At 46.1% G+C, this 18985-nt stretch overlaps 2 protein-coding genes and 1 pseudogene across 3 annotated transcripts; all 3 read left to right on the top strand.

The window, feature by feature from the left end:
- Positions 1-3707: 3707 nt before the first annotated feature.
- LOC125538756 lies at positions 3708-6096 on the top strand. 2 transcript variants are annotated; one of them, XM_048702045.1, is made up of 3 exons: positions 3709-4781; positions 4869-5015; positions 5545-6096. In XM_048702045.1, the coding sequence occupies exons 1-3, from the start codon at positions 3876-3878 to the stop codon at positions 5872-5874; spliced, it is 1383 nt and encodes a 460-aa protein (XP_048558002.1). In that variant the 5' UTR covers positions 3709-3875; the 3' UTR covers positions 5875-6096. The 2 variants fall into 2 exon arrangements, with proteins under 2 accessions (XP_048558000.1, XP_048558002.1); XM_048702043.1 differs by having other exon boundaries at positions 3708-5015.
- Positions 6097-12801: 6705 nt separating this feature from the next.
- On the top strand, positions 12802-15589 carry LOC125538758 (F-box protein At4g22280-like). Its single transcript, XM_048702046.1, has 5 exons — positions 12802-13101; positions 13190-13440; positions 13527-14456; positions 14659-14808; positions 14978-15589. The coding sequence occupies exons 2-5, from the start codon at positions 13390-13392 to the stop codon at positions 15371-15373; spliced, it is 1527 nt and encodes a 508-aa protein (XP_048558003.1). The 5' UTR covers positions 12802-13101; positions 13190-13389; the 3' UTR covers positions 15374-15589.
- A 2191-nt stretch (positions 15590-17780) lies between these two features.
- Positions 17781-17896, top strand: LOC125541901 (annotated as a pseudogene).
- Positions 17897-18985: the final 1089 nt, after the last annotated feature.

The following is an 18985-nucleotide window of genomic DNA, read 5'->3' on the forward strand; positions in this document are numbered from 1 at the left end:
CCTAAAGTGATGATTCTCAGGTGCGTGCAAAAATCGAAAGCAGTAAAGCAACCTAAAAATGCAGTAAATGACAGGCATATGCATGTTTCGTGATTGGGTGTAATTTTCCCTCTCTTTTCAGGTTCCAACTTAATTACAGTGCTTATCACATGCATCTTCAATCTAACCTAATCCATCTATCGTAGTGCATCAGGGTGTCTTGGTCTTCATGATCCGTAGGGCTCGCGAGTTTAGGTGATGAAGAAAGCAGAAAGCGTCTCAAAAAGTAGAAGGTGCGAGGAGAAGGAGGTGATGTGTCGCAGATCGAGCAGCCGACGAGGAGACGATTGATCATGGCGATGAGACGAGGGTTATGTCCATGCGCTGCTCGTCAATTGGTGAGCCGGTTGGCGTTATGGAGCATATGGTTGCATATCCCTTGCTGTCAATGTCCGGCGTCCCCCTCCGGCGTGGTTGAGAGACAAGGTGTTTTCGGTTCCTCTGTCGAGGTCACCGAGCATACTCTTGTAGGGATCCAATTCGATGCACGGATTGTCTTCGATCTGGCCACATCGCCCGCTTCTGCCGTGCTGAGAAGCCTTTCCATGCTTCGCCGCTCCAATGTCCTGCTCCACCACCTGCATCCATCGATGATGTCTCCATGACAGATGTGCAGTTCCAACCTATCTCGACTGAGCAAGTTGGGTTGGCGGAGGAGACCGAGCTGCTTCGCATTAAGCTTCGTGACTGCCTAGTGCGAGCCGGGAGTGTTTTGGGGAGGGCGGAGGCCACTCTCGCCAAACTAGAAGTCGTGCCGGATGTGTCTTCGCTGCCTGAGCTTCAGATTGGGGTTGTGCCCGATGTGTCCTTGTTGCCCGAGATTCAGGTTGGTTATGTCGATGGGGAAGCGTGCATGTATGGAGATCTCTCCCCTCGTGCTACATCCTGTCGGTTGCCGTTGCCTGCCGTGCCGATTGCTTCTGGGAGTGAAGTTGTTGTCGAGGTCGTGGCTCCGGTGCTGCAGATTATGCCTGAGCTCTAGAAGGTTTGTGGGGAGCCTGCTTCGCCTATTTTGATGGTGCTTCCTAAGGAGATGGGGCCGCTTGGAGGGAACTTGGTGATGTCGATTGCGACCTCTCCGCCGTTGTTGGAGCCCATTCAAACTCTCAACTTTGTGGACTGTGGAGGTTTGGATGCTACTATTGCTCTCTCACCTGAGGTTGTTGGCCAGGTGGCGTCTGCGGGTGATGAGGTAGGTGCTTTGGCACCTAATTCTGAGGTGACGAAGCCCATCCAGTCGCCCATCTTTGACCGCTTGCTCGCCTCCTTGGAGGTAGCTTCTCCTGGGTCTGGCAAGACAATTGCTTGCCTCCTAGCAGAGGAGGTTTCTACGGGCAAAATAAAGAAGGTGAAGAAGGCTTTCAGGACCATAGGCAAGAAGAGTGGTGTCATTGTTAAGGCGTCAGCGGGAGCTTAATGGAGGATACTCAGTCCCATTGTGCTCCATCTCCGTGGATTTGGTGGCGTTCGATGTATGCAACATTGGTTCTGTTGGAGGTTTCTTTGAGGCATAGAAGTGTGAGGGTTTATGGTTGTTACATGTTATGTGTATTTGTTAGGTTGATCATGGGGTTATGGAGTTTGCTTCTTAGCGAGTAGTCCGCATGTGGTCTATATGTATCGGTTTTCGCCCGGTTTTCCGTTAATTAACTGGGCAATTCTCTTCTTCTTAATTAATCGATGATGCAAATCTTTTGCCTCCGTTTCGGAAAAAAAAGCTCTCCATGGAACCTTCTGCCCAGGTTTCACCGGTTTTGGGTAGGTTTGTGCAGTGTTTCCTTCTTCTTTTCTGGGTTTTCCTCCATTATTATTATTTTTACTATTTCCACATTCATTTTTTTCTTTTAGAAATAGATATTGAACATTCATACGAATACATGTTGTACATTTTCAAAAAAACGCACTGAATAATTTTTAAATAGAAAGTAAACATTTTAAACATAACTTGAACTGTTTTTTAATGTATTTGAAGCATGCACACATTAGTTCTGTGTAAAAGCATTTTTTAATTATATGAATATTTTTTGTTTGCTACGAACACTTTTATAAAATTGTGGGGAAAAAATTTACATTTCACAAAAAAAAATGTACAGACAATTTTTTTACATTTTCATTATTTGAAGTACCATGAACAAAAAATTTACCATGTTAATATTTTGGAAATATCAAAAACACTTTTCTGAATGGTAGGAACATTTTTAAAAATGAGCGAATATTTTTCTAAATTTGATGAATATTTTTAATATGTGGTGAACATTTCTAAAAATTAAAGTAAAGTAACTTTGGAAATATAAAAAGGTAAAGAAAAACCTAAAGGGATAAAATGGACGTAGCACTGTTGAACCGGCCCTACATGCTCTCCTGGAAGCGGGGTGAGCATCTACGCAGTATGAAGGAAAAATATGTGATCGATTTGGAGACAACAATGAAGAATATGAAGCTTAAGGGTGTGTTCTGATCTCCTCCAGTTTCTAACTCTACCACCTTCAAAATAGATTTTGACCCGAACACTTTTACTGCAAGAAGCTAACTTCTCAAAGCTGAGCCAAATCGCACTTCAAAAACTTGGAGCTCGGTCGGCCTAGCTCCACCCATTGTAAAATCAGAAGTTCGCCCTATTTACAATGAGTTGCCACCGCCAAATATAACTATTCGCTGCTCCCTCTTTGAAATATCGCTACATGAGCGATCCCCAACGAATCGCCAACCCTCTCCCCTCTCGAATAGATGCACTTGGCCTGAATTGGGCTGCCTCCAGCCGCCCCAATATGTGCCAAACAGGGCGAAGCCCTCTCAGCTGGCCTGTAGTGCGACAAGAAGCTGTCTATCGAAGCAGAGCGATTTTGGATCACTAGCTGAAGTTAGAAGCCATAAAGGAAGCTGGACTTATGAAGTTTTGTGAAGTTAAAGGAGTTCAGAACACACCTTAAAAATAGGGAGCTTGATGATGTGTTCGCAGGTGAGGAGGTGTTCTCGAAGTTGTCAAAAGCGGCAAGGTGCCTTATGTATTTACTTACATATAAAAATATGAAATTTATTAATAAACAGATCACAATCATGTGCACGCGTCAAATATTTTGAAGTATTGACACTTGAAATTTATGTTGGAAACTCCAAATTCCTAATTTCAGTCGAACCTAGGGCCCAGAAGGCACAGTCCTGCACTTTTCACCCAATCTAGCAAGAGGTATAAAGTAACTTTTCAAAAGCTGAAAAAATAGTACATTTAGGTTATAGCATAAGAATGTAACTAAAGTGTTGATCCAAAAATGTTATTATTAGGTATAAGCAATTCTCCGCGTGTTAGCAAAATCAGCATGGTTGTCTGCTTGTTTTTTTTTTTTTTGAAAGCCGACCAAGCTTGCCGCCTGGTAAGTCAGCACATATCCATTTTTCACACACCATTATAATTTGTACCAAAAATCATAATATTAGTTTTGTTTCGCATGAAAAATACATTATTTTTGAAATATCCAGTCTTTTCATGTATTCTCTTCGTTCGAAAATACTTGTTCGAAGAATGAATATATCTAGATATATTTTAGTTTTAGATACATTTATTTGTATCCATTTCCATGACACTTATTTCCGGATGGAGAAGTACAAGATGCAAAATCGCATAGTGTGGTGGTGATACCTTCTCTCGAAATAAATGAATGAAATTTACTCCTCCCATCCCATGAGAAAAAGAAGCACCTTTTGTGAGAGCCTCATCTGCCTCCTCGCGTCTCTCTCCATCCAGCCGCCGCCGGCGAGAGAGACCACCGAATTCAGACTCACCATCACAGATCCAACGCATTCACCATCCTATCAACCACCGAATCCAAGCCGGGACCATGGAGTCGCCGCCGCCCAAGCGCAACTTCGGCGACGGCGGCGAGGACGGAATCAGCGCGCTCCCCGACCACCTCCTCCTCGACATCCTCGAGCGCCTCGACCTGCGCGAGGCGGTCCGCGCCGGCGCGCTCTCCACGCGGTGGCGGCACCTCCCCGGCCACCTCTCGCGCGTGCACCTCGACGTCGCTCACTTCCGCGGCGCCACGCCGCTCGAGGTCATGGACGCGTTCACGGGCGCGGCGCGGGCCTTGCTGACTCGGGTGCCTCCCGCCGAGGGTGGTCCCCTCAAGGTGCTCGTCCTGAGCTTCTACACGTCTTCCCCTCACCTGAGCTCCATAGGCCGCCTCATCGAGGACATTGTGAGCTTGGGCCACACCCAATGCCTTGAGTTTTGCATATCCCCGCCGGGCACTAACCCGCTGGGCAGCAACATTGAGATTGGGCAGGAGTTCATGGCCTTCTCCCGCGCCTACCCAGTTGCCTTCTCGTGGCTCACGACGCTTACGCTCGAATATCATGCTTTTGGAAATTCCGACATCACTGACCTCATTAGCACTTGCGGTAGGCTCAGGCACCTCAGCTTGAGATTCTGCAGACTGCTTGATCTGCACTCCACGCTCAGGATCGATGTGCCGTGCTCTGAGCTCCAGGAGCTTGAGTTCATCGGCCTTTTGTGCACACGGATCGAGCTCGTCTCTGTCCCCAAGCTTAGACAAGTGGAGTGCAAATGTTGGCTCTTCAATAACCCTCCAGTGCGCTTTGGCTACGTTCCTGAGCTTCGCGGTTTAGTACTCGCTTCTAAAGCCAAGGCATGGCAAGAGCCATTCGCGCTCAGCGAATGCCTGTCAACGAGTGCTGGTGCCAGGAACCTGTCAACACTGACTCTCTGTTTTGGGTACCAAATGGTAAACTTAAATATAAATCTTCTGCATCTTCATACCATGTGTTCTTCTCTACCAGTTTCAGTTGTGCATGTGATGTTCTTGCTGCAGATTTGGGTTCAGCCAGAACCTCCGAAGCAGCGCATTGCTATATTCAGAAACCTGACCTCTGTGCGTCTTTTCGGTATCTTCTGTGAGTGTGATCTGAGCTGGACTCTGTTTATCCTTGAAGCTGCACCTGCCCTACATGATTTGGCAGTAAGGGTTACTTAACCTTCTTTCTAATTTAGTCCACATCTTAGCATGTACTTCACTCATTCTACATTTTTATCATGATATGTTTTTCGGATATTCAGCATTTAAAACGTACCAACAAGTTAATCTAATTTCCAAACACTCACCAACTTATCACAAATACTATAAGTAGTGCATACAAGCCGCATTGTAATTTTGCAGCGAGACAATGTTCATGCAAGGCAAAAAAAAAGTTGGATCGTGTCTCATGTTAGAGTAATCGTCTTATATTTCATATTACGAAGAATCTTGGTTAAAAGAAATAAGAGGATAATATGGTTGTAATTACAATGGAACCCCAGAAGCATATTCATGTGCCATACTTACAATTTAATTCATGCAAATTCCTTGAAAAGTGTATAGGGGTGTCAAAAACGCTCTTATATTATGTGACGGAGGGAGTATTTAATTACAACTGTTGTCACCTTGTCCTTATGGGTTGGTGGCAGTTTAATTAACATGTGTTATTTACTTTCTATATCATTGCTTGAAGTTGTCTCGACATTCATGTGTCAAGACGCCCGAGAACAGTGCCGAGAAGACCAACGTGGTGTGGGAGCCATCCAAGGATTTGAAGCACCTGAACTTGAAGGTGCTGCAGATCTTCGGGTGCGAGGATGAAGACAAGGTGACAAACTATATAAGGCTTGTCATGGAACGAGCTGTGGGGCTTTTGATAATTCGGTTGTATGGTGAAAACCCATGCACATACTGCGATGCCAGCAACCTTGAAAGATCCAAGGCACAAAAGGCTGGCAGGCATCGGATTAAGGAGCAACTCACACATGGATCATCCTCATCTGTGGAGATAATTATCTGTTGACGGATATGGTCAGGGAATGCTAGTAGTCTCGTAATGCTCTCAGGCTTGCAGCAGCTTGAGCAATGACTGTAAGAGGCGCAGCCAGTTGTAATTCTAATTTTAGTTATTGGTAACCTGAGGATACTTGCTCGGTGTGGACCTCGCAATTCTAATTTCTGGTTATTGGTGGCCTGGGAACACTTGATCGCACTGTGGCTAACTTAAAATGTGTGTACTTGAATCTGGATGCATGTTTTTCTCTTTCAGTTTACCAAGTAATTCCGTACCTACTATATGTTGTTTTTTTACATGCCTTATTTTTGGGAACTTTGCTTCCTGAAGTTATAAATACCTTTGCGGATATGCTGTTTTGTACTTGGCGGACTGATCAATCAAAACCAGATGATTCCAACACCAAGGTCCACTTTTTACCAATTTCTAAGAAGGAAGCTTCAGAACAAGCAAATACTTTGAAACTGATTTGGTTGGGGTGCGCCGGCCTAGGCGGTAGTGCATAGGCGACACATGAGAGGCCTAATAGCAAGCTAGTGTGGTGACCCCTCCCTCATAAAAAATAAATTTAATATTGTTGTGGGCATGTAGAGCAGCAGCTGAATTGCCGTTTCATGAAGTATCCCTTCTTGCCCTTGCCCTTCTTGAAACTAGTGGTTTCACCAACCATTAACAATCGATGCTCCTTGATTTCTATTTTTGTGGTGTCAAATATCGCAAATATCTCAAGGATCATCATATATGTCCCTGATATATTATAGTTCATCACGAAGCTCTAGCAGCTTGGTGGTAATGACTTCGGAGAAACATCACTATCTCATCTGAAAGATCAACTCCCACTTGATTCAAATGATTGTTGTATTTAGACAATCTGAGCACAAGCTCAATAATTGAGCTTTTCTCCCTTAGTTTGTAGGTTAAGAAAATCATCGGAGGTCTTATACCTCTTGACGTGGGCACGAGCCTGAAATCCCAATTTCAGCCCTCGAAACATCTCATATGTTTCGCGACGTTTCAAGACGTCTTCGGTGCCTCAACTCTAAACCGTTTAACTGAACTATCACGTAGTTATCAAATGCGTATGTCAGATGTTCGCAACATCCACAGACGACGTTCGAGGTTCAGCACACTGAGCGGTGCATTAAGGACATAAGCCTTTTAAGAAGCAATGAGGACAATCCTCAGTTTACGGACCTAGTCCGCATAATTGCTACTATCAACTTTCAACTAAATTTTCTCCAGGAACATAACTAAACAGTAGAACTGAAGCGCGAGCTACGACATAATTTGCAAAGATCTTTTGACTATGTTCAGGATAATTAAGTTCATCTTATGAACTCCCACTCAGATAGATATCCCTCTAGTCATCTAAGTGATTACATGATCCGAGTCAACTAGGTCGTGTCCGATCATCACGTGAGACGAACTGGTCAACATCGGTGAACATTTTCATGTTGATCGTATCTTCTATACGACTCATGCTCGACCTTTCGGTCTTCTGTGTTCCGAGGCCATGTCTGTACATGCTAGGCTCGTCAAGTCAACCTAAGTGTTTGTATGTGTTCCGAGGCCATGTCTGTACATGCTAGACTCGTCAACACCCGTTGTATTCGAACGTAAGAATCTATCACACCCGATCATCACGTGGTGCTTCGAAACGACGAACTTTCGCAACGGTGCACAGTTAGGGAGAACACTTTCTTGAAATTTTTAAAGAGGGATCATCTTATTTACTACCGTCGTTCTAAGCAAATAAGATGTATAAACATGATAAACATCACATGCAATCAAATGGTGACATGATATGGCCAATATCATATTGCTCCTTTTGATCTCCATCTTCGGGGCTCCATGATCATCATCGTCACCGGCATGACACCATGATCTCCATCATCATGATCTTCATCATCGTGTCTTCATGAAGTTGTCTCGCCAACTATTACTTCTACTACTACAGCTAACGGTTAGCAATAAAGTAAAGTAATTACATGACGTTTATGTTGACACGCAGGTCATAAATAAATAAAGACAACTCCTATGGCTCCTGCCGGTTGTCATATTCATCGACATGCAAGTCGTGATTCCTATTACAAGAACATGATCAATCTCATACATCACATATCATTCATCACATTCTTCTTGGCCATATCACATCACATAGCATACCCTGCAAAAACAAGTTAGACGTCCTCTAATTGTTGTTTGCATGTTTTACGTGGCTGCTATGGGTTTCTAACAAAAACGTTTCTTACCTACGCAAAACCACAACGTGATATGCCAATTGCTCTTTACCCTTCATAAGGACCCTGTTCATCGAATCCGATCCGACTAAAGTGGGAGAGACAGACACCCGCCAGCCACCTTATGCAACTAGTGCATGTCAGTCGGTGGAACCGGTCTCACGTAAGCGTACGTGTAAGGTTGGTCCGGGCCGCTTCATCCCACAATGCCGCCGAATCAAGATTGGACTAGTAACGGTAAGCATATTGAACAAAATCAACGCCCACAACTACTTTATGTTCTACTCATGCATAGTAACTACGCATAGACCTAGCTCATGATGCCACTGTTGGGGAACGTAGCAGAAATTCAAAATTTTCCTACGTATCACCAAGATCAATCTATGGAGAAACCAACAACGAGGGAAAGGAGAGTGCATCTACATACCCTTGTAGATCGCTAAGCGGAAGCGTTCAAGAGAACGGGGTTGATGGAGTCGTACACGTCGTGATCCAAATCACCGAAGATCCTAGTGCCGAACGGACGGCACCTCCGTGTTCAACACACGTACAGCCCGGTGACGTCTCCTACGCCTTGATCCAGCAAGGGGAGAAGGAGAGGTTGAGGAAGACTCCATCCAGCAGCAGCAATGACGGCGTGGTGGTGGTGGAGGAGCGTGGTACTCCAGCAGGGCTTCGCCAAGCACCGCAAGAGACGAGGAGAAAGAGAGGTAGGGCTGCGCCAACTAGAGGAGAGGAACTCATATCCATTGAGCAGCCCCTAGGCCTCATATATATAGGGGAAGGGGAGGAGGGTGCGCCCCCTCTAGGGTTCCCACCCCTAGGGGGGCGGCAGCCCTAGATGGGAAAAGGGGGGGCGGCCAAGAGGGGAGAGGGGGGCGCCCCTTAGGGTGGGCCTTAGGGCCCATCTAAGCCTAGGGTTTCCCCTTCTCCTCCTTTTGCTGCGCCTTGGGCCTTGTGGGAGGCGCACCAGCCCACTCAAGGGCTGGTCCCTTACCACTCTTGGCCCATGCAAGCCTCCGGGGCTGGTGGCCCCACTTGGTGGACCCCCGGGACCCTCCCGGTGGTCCCGGTACGTTACCGATAAACCCCGAAACTTTTCCGGTGACCAAAACAGGACTTCCCATATATAAATCTTTACCTCCGGACCATTCCGGAACTCCTCGTGACGTCCGGGATCTCATCCGGGACTCCGAACAACATTCGGTAACCACATACAAACTTCCTTTATAACCCTAGCGTCATCGAACCTTAAGTGTGTAGACCCTACGGGTTCGGGAACCATGCAGACATGACCGAGACGTTCTCCGGTCAATAACCAACAGCGGGATCTGGATACCCATGTTGGCTCCCACATGCTCCACGATGATCTCATCGGATGAACCACGATGTCAAGGACTTAATCAATCCCGTATACAATTCCCTTTGTCTATCGGTACGATACTTGTCCGAGATTCGATCGTCGGTATCCCGATACCTTGTTCAATCTCGTTACCGGCAAGTCTCTTTACTCGTTCCATAACACATCATCCCGTGATCAACTCCTTGATCACATTGTGCACACTATGATGATGTCCTACCGAGTGGGCCCAGAGATACCTCTCCGTCACACGGAGTGACAAATCCCAGTCTCGATTCGTGCCAACCCAACAGACACTTTCGGAGATACCTGTAGTGTACCTTTATAGCCACCCAGTTATGTTGTGATGTTTGGCACACCCAAAGTATTCCTACGGTATCCGGGAGTTGCACAATCTCATGGTCTAAGAAAATGATACTTGACATTATAAAAGCTTTAGCGAACGAACTACACGATCTTTGTGCTAGGCTTAGGATTGGGTCTTGTCCATCACATCATTCTCCTAATGATGTGATCCCGTTATCAACGACATCCAATGTCCATGGTCAGGAAACCGTAACCATCTATTGATCAACGAGCTAGTCAACTAGAGGCTTACTAGGGACATGGTGTTGTCTATGTATCCACACATGTATCCGAGTTTCCTATCAATACAATTCTAGCATGGATAATAAACGATTATCATGAACAAGGAAATATAATAATAATCAATTTATTATTGCCTCTAGGGCATATTTCCAACAGATACTAGGGCCATTATAGAAGAAATGGAAATTGCAATAGGAAAAGAAAATGAAAGGAAAGAATTAGCTAGAGAAGGGAAAAGAAAGAAAAGGGAAGGGAAGGGAAGGGAAGAAGTGGCCAGAGAAAGGAAAAGAATGTAGTCAAGAGGGGACAAAGAGGCCCTTATGTCATGTAGTTAGGTGCTCCTTGTGTATGTCTTGTGTCAAGAGGGGACAAAGATGCCCTTATGTCATGCCCTTGTGTATGCCTTGTCTAATCCTTGTATATAAACTCCTTATTGGAATTTATTGGAATTTGGGTTATTTGGAATTTGAATTATTTGAATTGATTTGGATTAATTTTAGTTATTTGAATTAATTTAAAGTATTTGGATTTATTTGAATAATTTGGATTAAAACTGAATTTGTGCTAACTTACTTTGCAATTTAGGACAATATGGATCTGATCAACAATAGAAAAATAGAACATGTATTGTCAATACAGGTTTGGACTTGTACTCCAAATGAAGCAAAACTCTTGCAATTTTTCAGTTTCAATTTTCCTGCGAAGCAAGTGCCCTGTTTTACAGACTGTCAAAAAGTCATAGTACTCCAAATTAACTTCTGCTTAGTGCTAGAGCAGGTCTTCTAAGCTAAGATCCTAATTAACTTCTAAGTACCTACACATCATAAGATAGTAGTGGTGGTAATCCTTCTGCTAAATGCTAGAGCAGATCTTCTCAGCTAACAAAAGAATATGAGGTTTGCATGGTTTGTATGGTGGCTCCAGTAATAAAACTGTAGATATCTACTGATGATGGTATCTCCTTGGGGCCCAGTGGTTCACAATATCACTTCTGCTAGTATTTTCAAGATTCAGTGCCATCAAAAACAGAATCAATGATGGCATGGCATGCTTGATGTGATGTAACTAATCTTTGCGCCATAATCTTTGCCATTTTAGAAATGCACTAATTAAATTTCTAAAATGAAGCTATAGATATACAGTGTCCTGTTCTGACAGTAGCTAGGTACTGTAGATATGATAGCTGAACCTTCTGATGTAATGCTGGTACAATGGCACGCCGTCGAACACGCCAGACCTCCCCATCAGCCGGGATCAGGCCGGTGCCCATCACAAACTCCAGTATCTCCGCAAGGATACCCTGCACCCACCATGATCAAACAAGTACTGAATCAAACAGGCATCCTGCTGATTTCTGAAGCCTTCTGAAACATTTCTCTACTGTTCGGAAATGACTAGAACCAAACCTTGGAATAAGCCTTGGAGTTGTCCCTCAGGATATGCTTAGCTACATCCGGATCAGAGACGATAAGGAAAGACTGGAGGAAGCAGATGAAAAAGAAGGCGCAGAGCATTAGCAACATGGCAGCTTTCAGAAGACTGAAATTTTGGGGGCAATTGGGTTAATGGCGAGCTCACCTTGGGCCCGAAGTTGAGGCGGAAGACGCCGCCGTAGGTGAGGAAGAGGTCGTAGAGCGGCAGGAAGAAGGCCTCCCCGGCGACGGACACCAGCGACCCGACCGCCTGCGGCAGCTCCGGCCCCCTGCGCTCGCCGCCCGCTACCTTGGTGAGCAGCCCGACCGCGAGCTTCCCCGGCGGGCCGAGCTTGGCCAGCCTCGCCGCGACGGGCGCGAGCCATCTGAACAGAAGAATTCAAGCACCGCGCATGATCCAATCAGCACCGGAGCTGCACGAGGGGAAAGAAATGCGGAGAGAGGATAAGGGATTGGCCGGGGAAGTGACTGACCCGGGCCCCTGGGCGGTGAACGAGGTGGTCGAGGTCCACGAGGGCGTAGCGCACGGCGTACTCGAAGGCGTGCCCCGCCGGCCGCCGGCGCGAGTGCCGGACGCGGCCCTCGTACAGCCGCACGGTGCCGGCGCTATCAGGGGCAGCAAAAGCAGCTGAAAATCAGCTCCGTGAAGGCGAAACTCTTGACGTTGGCCGACTGGAGGATCTCGCCCTCGCTCCGTGGCGTCGACGGCACCGTCGTCGTCGACGGCGAGGACGACACCTGGCTGCTCGTTGGCCTTTAGGTTGTTGTTTGTGGTCCGGATCCGGCGCCTCCGGGCTCTTCGACGGCAGTTCCGGCGCAGCCGGAGCAGAGCGCGGCGGTAGCTGGGGAAATCGAAGATCTTTTTGAGGAAGGGGGGAGCTTGGGGAGGCAGGCAGGCGGCAGCTGCGGCAGCGGAGCAGGAGGAAGTTGCGGCGGGAGAGCGGGGGAGCAGGGGGGCTGCGGTGGCGGGGAGTAGGGCAGCTGCGGCGGCGGGGAGCAGGGAAGCTGCGGCGGCGGAGAGCAGCGCAGCTGCTGCTTCTGTCGGAGGAGGATGACGAGGAGCGCGGGTTTGGTCGGGAGAAGCTAGAGGTTTTTTTTTGTAAAAATGCCGTCGCGACATGTTTTTCCGGACGGAGGGAGTAGATGTTAGTACAAAGTTGAGTCTCCGAGCCACCTTTTTATTCGCTTAACGGAGGGAGTATCTGCGAGCCACCTTTTTATTCGCTTAACCGGCGCTCTCGAGTTCAGGTAGGAGCAATCGTGGGCCTGGCAACGCGACCGATTTGGGACAGCAGTCGGTCGACCGACCGTGTAGTATCTTTACCTCTTTTTTCGGCTCCCTCTTTCCCCTTTCCCTGCCCTCCCTGCTCTCGCTCCTTGTATTCCTCCCAACGCGACGCGGCGGATCTACCTACAGCTGCCGCCGTCGCCGTGCCGATTCTACCTTAGCCTCAATCCAACCTCTCGGGGGCGCGCACCGCCGCCGGCGAAACAATCGCCGCCGCCATCGCCGTTCCCCTTTCTTCCTCGGCCGCCGGCCGCCGGGACATCCAGCTGCCCCGTCCAGTGTTTGGCCATTGGGTCTCCTTCCATACTTCCTTCCTCTGAGCCTGAGGTACGCGCAGCTAGGTCGTTTCTTCTCATGCACCACAGCTTCAATACTCTTTGTTGTTGGACTTAAATCTATCGATCAATCCCGCTAGGTCGGACATACATCTAGATCCGCCGCCCCTGTATTTGTATTACCATGGAGACTGTACATGAATCATGGCGGTGGCACGACGGCTACTGCTTGCACGGTTCCATCTCGGAGTAACAGGACCTAATCGCCTCCGGGTTCCAATTCGTGTTCTAGTCGGACCTCCTCCGCCCTCCCTTCCAGTAAAGACGGCAGCTTTGCCTCATGACATCCACGGTTCAGAGCTTATTATTATCGTCCATGGAGCAGAATAATGTGCGTAAGCTCTTGCTAGCTTCTCTTCTTTTGGGGTTTCAATTCAAATCAAATACGTATTCACGTATGATCTTGTTTTGTCGCAGAAGCCACAAGACGAAGATAGGCTGGGTGCCCTGACTGACGACATCCTGCTCTCCATCTTGGGGAGTGTGGACCTTGCGACGGCCGCAAGGACCAGCGCTCTGTCGACGCGCTGGAGGAGCCTGCCATGGCTGCTCCCCGACCTTAACCTCCATGTTAGGGATTTCCTGCCCGCCCCATGCCCAGATTACCCTGTTGCTGCTGGGCAGCAGATATATTTTTATTCTCAAATACCAGCGCAACACATAGATGAAGCAATGGCATCACTGACAAGAGCTGCTAGGAGTTTCTTGCGCATCAAAGGCAGCAGCAGAGTCTCCAGAACGTCCCTTGAGATCTACCTGATTGGCAATTACTCGCATGATATTGGCCCGCTGGTCCGTGACGCCATTGACAACGGCATGATAAAAGAACTGGACCTCACCATTGCGGACGACAAGGATTACGATTGCAAAGGTGGAGACATGCTACGGAAAGCACGGGACGTGGACGGGTTCTTCAGCGCCTATCCTAATATACTTCCTTGCCTCACAAGGCTCCAGCTTTACAACCTGCGCTTTGCTGAGGGGGATATACATAACGTCTTATTTGATTGCTGCAAGCAGCTGCAGCACCTTAGTCTGGAACACTGTGATGTCGGCGACTGCTCGGTGTGGCAGGTAGACGCGCCGAATTCGGTTCTCAGGGTTCTTGAAGTCCGCTATTCCTACTTGAAGAGGCTTGAGGTGCTCTGCCTTCCCAAACTAGAGCTGCTCAGTTGGGAGGCGTGGATGCACTGTGAGCCCCCCTTGCATTTTGGTTATGTCCCGTCCCTTAAGGAGTTATTCCTTGTGTGTGGTGCAGACCTTGAGCACTCGGGGTTTAGTTTAAGCCAGCTTTTAGATGGTGCCACCGAAATTCATACCCTGACCTTAAATTTCCAAGGAGAAAAGGTAATTTCGTACCATTTCAGTATAGATTGTGCGACGTGCTTCTAATTTCATCACTGGGAATTTTGAAGTTACAGGGTTAATTAGGAGCGTATGCTCCTTTTTTATTTTTTTGCTGTTTCATGTCTTGATCAAGATATTTGCTTACCTTTATTATTGCTAGGAATGTTTCGTTGATTTCTTCCTTGATTTGTCTGTTGACCAGCTTTGGATCCTGCCGGAAAGCAAGCAACTCCGGGCCGCATTCAGCAACCTAAGGAAGCTGTCTATTCATGGCATATATGTTGAGTTTGACCTGTTATGGACAATAAATCTCCTTGAAGCTGCTCCGAGTGTTGAGATATTTGATATTGAGGTACTAATTTTACTTATTCCTTTCTCTCGATTGTTAGTTGAATAGATTTATGTATTTCCTTCCTGGTTATTGATATCATCGCTTGATAGATTTCAGAATAGAATCTCCTGGGAATACTAGCTACTATATGTACTTTATGTAATTATTAGGTCTTGGTTCTTGGATACAGGTGTTTGAACATCCATGTCTGGTACTATATTGGGAGCGCGTTGGCATTCAAAGAGTGAAACCTTCTTGGAAGGTGGCTGGGTTCACAAGCTGTAACAAGTGGAAACTCAGAGAGCTTCATGTGACCAACTTTAGTCCCCTCATGGAGCAACATATGTTATTTGTACGTGAGGTGATGGATCGAGCACCAAACTTGAAAACTGTTATTTTGAAAGAAGATGATGAGCCATGCAAGGATTGCGAGGCAATGGACGCACTGCCTAATCTGGTAGGAGGCTTGTTTCCAAGGACCAAAAATGAGCAAGAAACAATAGCCCAGCAACTTAGGGACAACATGGTTGGCTCGTCCTCGGTGAAGATAATTTTCAAAAGTATTGTTTCAACGGTGGTTTTCTGAACTTGTATGTACGTTGAATGCAAGTGCAAGTAGTAAGCGAGAATGTAGTATACAGGCTTTCTATTGTGGGGTTTGCTCTATTTTTTCTAATGTTTAAATTTAGCGTTTATGTAAACGCTAATGCACCAACATTAGCAGTTGCATCAATTCATTTTTAGGCGAGGCGGTTCCAGCAAGTTTGTATTATCTAGGACACCAGCTCATTTATTATTATTATCTAGTACACGGAAAACCTAAGAGTTGATGAATTGGTGTGACAATAAGCTGTTAGAATAATGCAGCATTATGTTAATGAAATAACATTGGAATGGAATTTTTGTCGTTGCAGCGTGTGGGATAATGAAAACCATCTTGTATCCTTTGCTAATGTTGAGCAACTGTAATGTCCATTTCAGTAGCTCAGCACTCAACAGTGTCATAAACCCAACAAGCACAAATTTCAGTTTCTTCCTTACTTTGAGCGAAATGTCTTTGACAAACACAAATTTTACGTTTCCTGTCTTTGACAGTATGTATGTGCGTGACAAGTGTGCATGCAACTCAGCAATTTTTAAAAAATAATCTGCCATTTTTTTTTGAACAAAAATAACTTTATTCCTCATATAATAGCCATGTCATTTACAATATGTGGAAGAATAAAGTCAGGGGGATTGGAGTCCCAAAATTGAGATAAACCAAGACTAAAGCAATGCTTTGCTAAACAATCAGCAAAAAGATTGGCTTCCCTTCCGCAATGAACAAAGCTGACATTTGAAAAGTCCATCGCCAATAAACTAGTCTCGGTGATGATTGGCACATCGGGACCCATGTAAGCATCAAGGTCTGAAACTGCCTCCGATGCATTTAAACTATCTGATTCAATGATTAAATTGGAGCACCCGATATTTGAAGCTAGAATAAGGCCATGCCGAATAGCCTTTATCTCTGCCGAAACCACTGATGCTACATGAACCATAGGCCATGTTGCCGCTGCGATAAAATTACTCGGTCATTTCTCGCCACAGCTCCGCAAGCTCCTGCCAAGGTCTCCGCCTGAAATGATGTGAAAATTAATGTAATCTGCCATTTTTTTAGTTGAGGATAAGAAATGTTGTTAGCAGAGTAACTTGATTTTAAAAAATTGACGGCGCTAGGCGTTGACTAGCTGAAGCGCTCATTGAATCGGTCGCCTCCGACATTGGATCCATGTGTAACGGACGCCCTAGATGGCTCACTGTGACCCGAGGCTTGGGAACATGACTCGTGTCGAAACTTGTCGGCGTCCCAAACATTTTCTAACTGTTTGCTATTTGCCCTATGTTGCAGTGGCGCCCTTATAGCACCCAGTGGTCATCGCATAGCACTCCCGGAGCCCTCTCACGCTAGTCATAGTGGGGAGTAACTTAGAGTAGTAACATACATATGTTACTACTCTATGTTACTACCTCTATAGTGGGTAGTGTCATATGTGTGGTAACATAGGTGTCTTCATTTATTACTTTGTAGACTCATTTTGCATTGGAAACCGCTATGTGATGGTAACATATTATGTTACTCTATTTGCCTCTCTCCTCATTAACTACTTGCCACCTCACCATTTTTGCTTATGTGGCATCTATGTTACTACCTATGTTACTCCCACTACGACCAGCCTCACTGTGTGGGGGCAACTTACTGTTGGACTTCTTGTAACTGAATCTAGCGTCCGTTTCTGAACCTTTCATATGGTGTAGTACACCAACGATCGGTCTCCTCTGTAACGCCATAATGGGGGCTCTTCCCATCTATATCAACACGCAACCAGGACCTGAGAAGGTATCCCGTTTCCTGCAATTCCACATGGAATCAGAGCCACCTCTTCCGAGGTCTAGCGATCTGATCTAGCCAAACACACACACCAAAAACCTGATCGCTGGTCAAGATCATCGATCGATTCCCTCCCTCCTTCCCCATGGTGACCTCCTCTTCAACACTGGCGGCGCTTCTGGGATCTCCTCCTTCGGAGAAACTCTCTCGGGAAAATCACATCTACTGGAAGATGCAGGTTCTTCCTGCCTTTCGCGGTGCTCGAGTCATGGGGCTACTTGATGGTTCCGATTCAGCACCTGCAAAAACATTGGAGGTTGAGGCTGAAAGCACGAGGACCACTGTGTCGAATCCGGCCTACGAAGCCTGGATTGAGAGGGATCAACAAGTCGTGAGCTATCTCACAAAATCAATAAGTAAGGATGTTCTTGCTCAATTTTTTGCGTTAGAACATGCTGTTGAAATCTGGGCTGCAATTGAAGCCTCGTTTGCCTCACAATCCAAGGCACGCATCAATATGTTGCGTGGAGAACTTGTGAATACAAAGAAGCGTGATATGCCTGCAGATAAATATATTGCTTTGATGAGAAGTTTTGCTTCAGAACTTGCTGCAGCTGGTCGGCTAATTGATGATGATGAACTGAAGGAGTATATCCTTGGTGGTCTTGATGGAGAATATAACTCTGTGGTTGCCTCTATTAACGCTGTTCCTACCACCACTCTTGCTGATGTTTGTGCACAGCTTACGGCATATGATTACAGGCAGCAAATGCTTGCCGAGTCAGATCAAACCGTTGGGGGTTTTCAGTCTTCCGCTAATGCTGCTACACGAGGACGTTCCTCCAATAATAATTATCGTCAAAAATCTCGTGGTGGATATGGGCAATACCGTGGTCGTCCGCAGCAGACACATCCAACACATGGTCGTAATCCACAGAGAGGTGGTCATGGTCGTGGTCGTGGCCATGGTCGCATACCTTCTCCTCGCCAGGATATTACATGTCAGATATGCAAAAAATATGGGCACCCATCACGTGATTGTTGGTGGAGGTATTCTGACAATGGTGATGATGATGACTCTCACTCGGATGACAAGGGTGCACATCTTGAAGTGGATACAAACTGGTATGTTGCTACAGGAGCAACAAATCACGTCACCGGAGAATTACACAAATTGACCACTCGGGAAAATTACAGTGGACGTGATCAAGTCCATACGGCAAATGGAAATGGTATGGTAATGACACATGTTGGTCATTCTACTTTGCACACCCCTCATAATTCTCTTTCTCTTAACAATATTTTGCATGTTCCTAGTGCATCCAAAAAATCTTTTATCTTCTCATCAACTTGCCTTAGACAACAATATATTTCTTGAAATTCATCCTTTCTTCTTTTTGATCAAGGATCAGGTCACGAGGGACAGACTGTTTAAAGGTCCTTGCCATGGTGGTCTCTACCCGATTATGCCCTTCTTCACGAGGTCTCCCAAGTGTGCCTTCATCACCATCAAACCCACTTCATCCATATGGCATAATCGTCTAGGGCATCCATCCTATTTTATTGTTCAACAAGTACTTCGTAAGAATAAACTCCCTTATGATCCACAAATAAATCCTTATGTATGTGATCCATGTCAGCAAGCTAAAAGCCATTAGTTTCCCTATCCCATCTCTACTAGTGTGTCTACTGTTCCATTGGAACAAATATTCTCTGATGTATGGGGTCCTGCTCCAGCTTCTGTTGGGAAACACTTATATTATGTGAGCTTTATTGATGATTTTAGCAAATTTACTTGGATATATTTGCTTAAGAAGCGTTCTGATG

The sequence above is a fragment of the Triticum urartu genome, chromosome 2, assembly GCF_003073215.2.
Source record: "Triticum urartu cultivar G1812 chromosome 2, Tu2.1, whole genome shotgun sequence".
Taxonomy (NCBI): domain Eukaryota; kingdom Viridiplantae; phylum Streptophyta; class Magnoliopsida; order Poales; family Poaceae; genus Triticum; species Triticum urartu.

Bases quoted from the DNA above. Each gene is read 5' to 3' on its own strand.
- LOC125538756 (XM_048702043.1), top strand. From the start codon at position 3,876: ATGGAGTCGCCGCCGCCCAAGCGCAACTTCGGCGACGGCGGCGAGGAC. The intron at 5,016-5,544 runs GTAAGGGTTACT...CATTGCTTGAAG, and splicing joins CTGCCCTACATGATTTGGCA to TTGTCTCGACATTCATGTGT.
- LOC125538758 (XM_048702046.1), top strand. From the start codon at position 13,390: ATGACATCCACGGTTCAGAGCTTATTATTATCGTCCATGGAGCAGAAT. The intron at 13,441-13,526 runs GTGCGTAAGCTC...GTTTTGTCGCAG, and splicing joins CGTCCATGGAGCAGAATAAT to AAGCCACAAGACGAAGATAG. The intron at 14,457-14,658 runs GTAATTTCGTAC...TCTGTTGACCAG, and splicing joins TAAATTTCCAAGGAGAAAAG to CTTTGGATCCTGCCGGAAAG.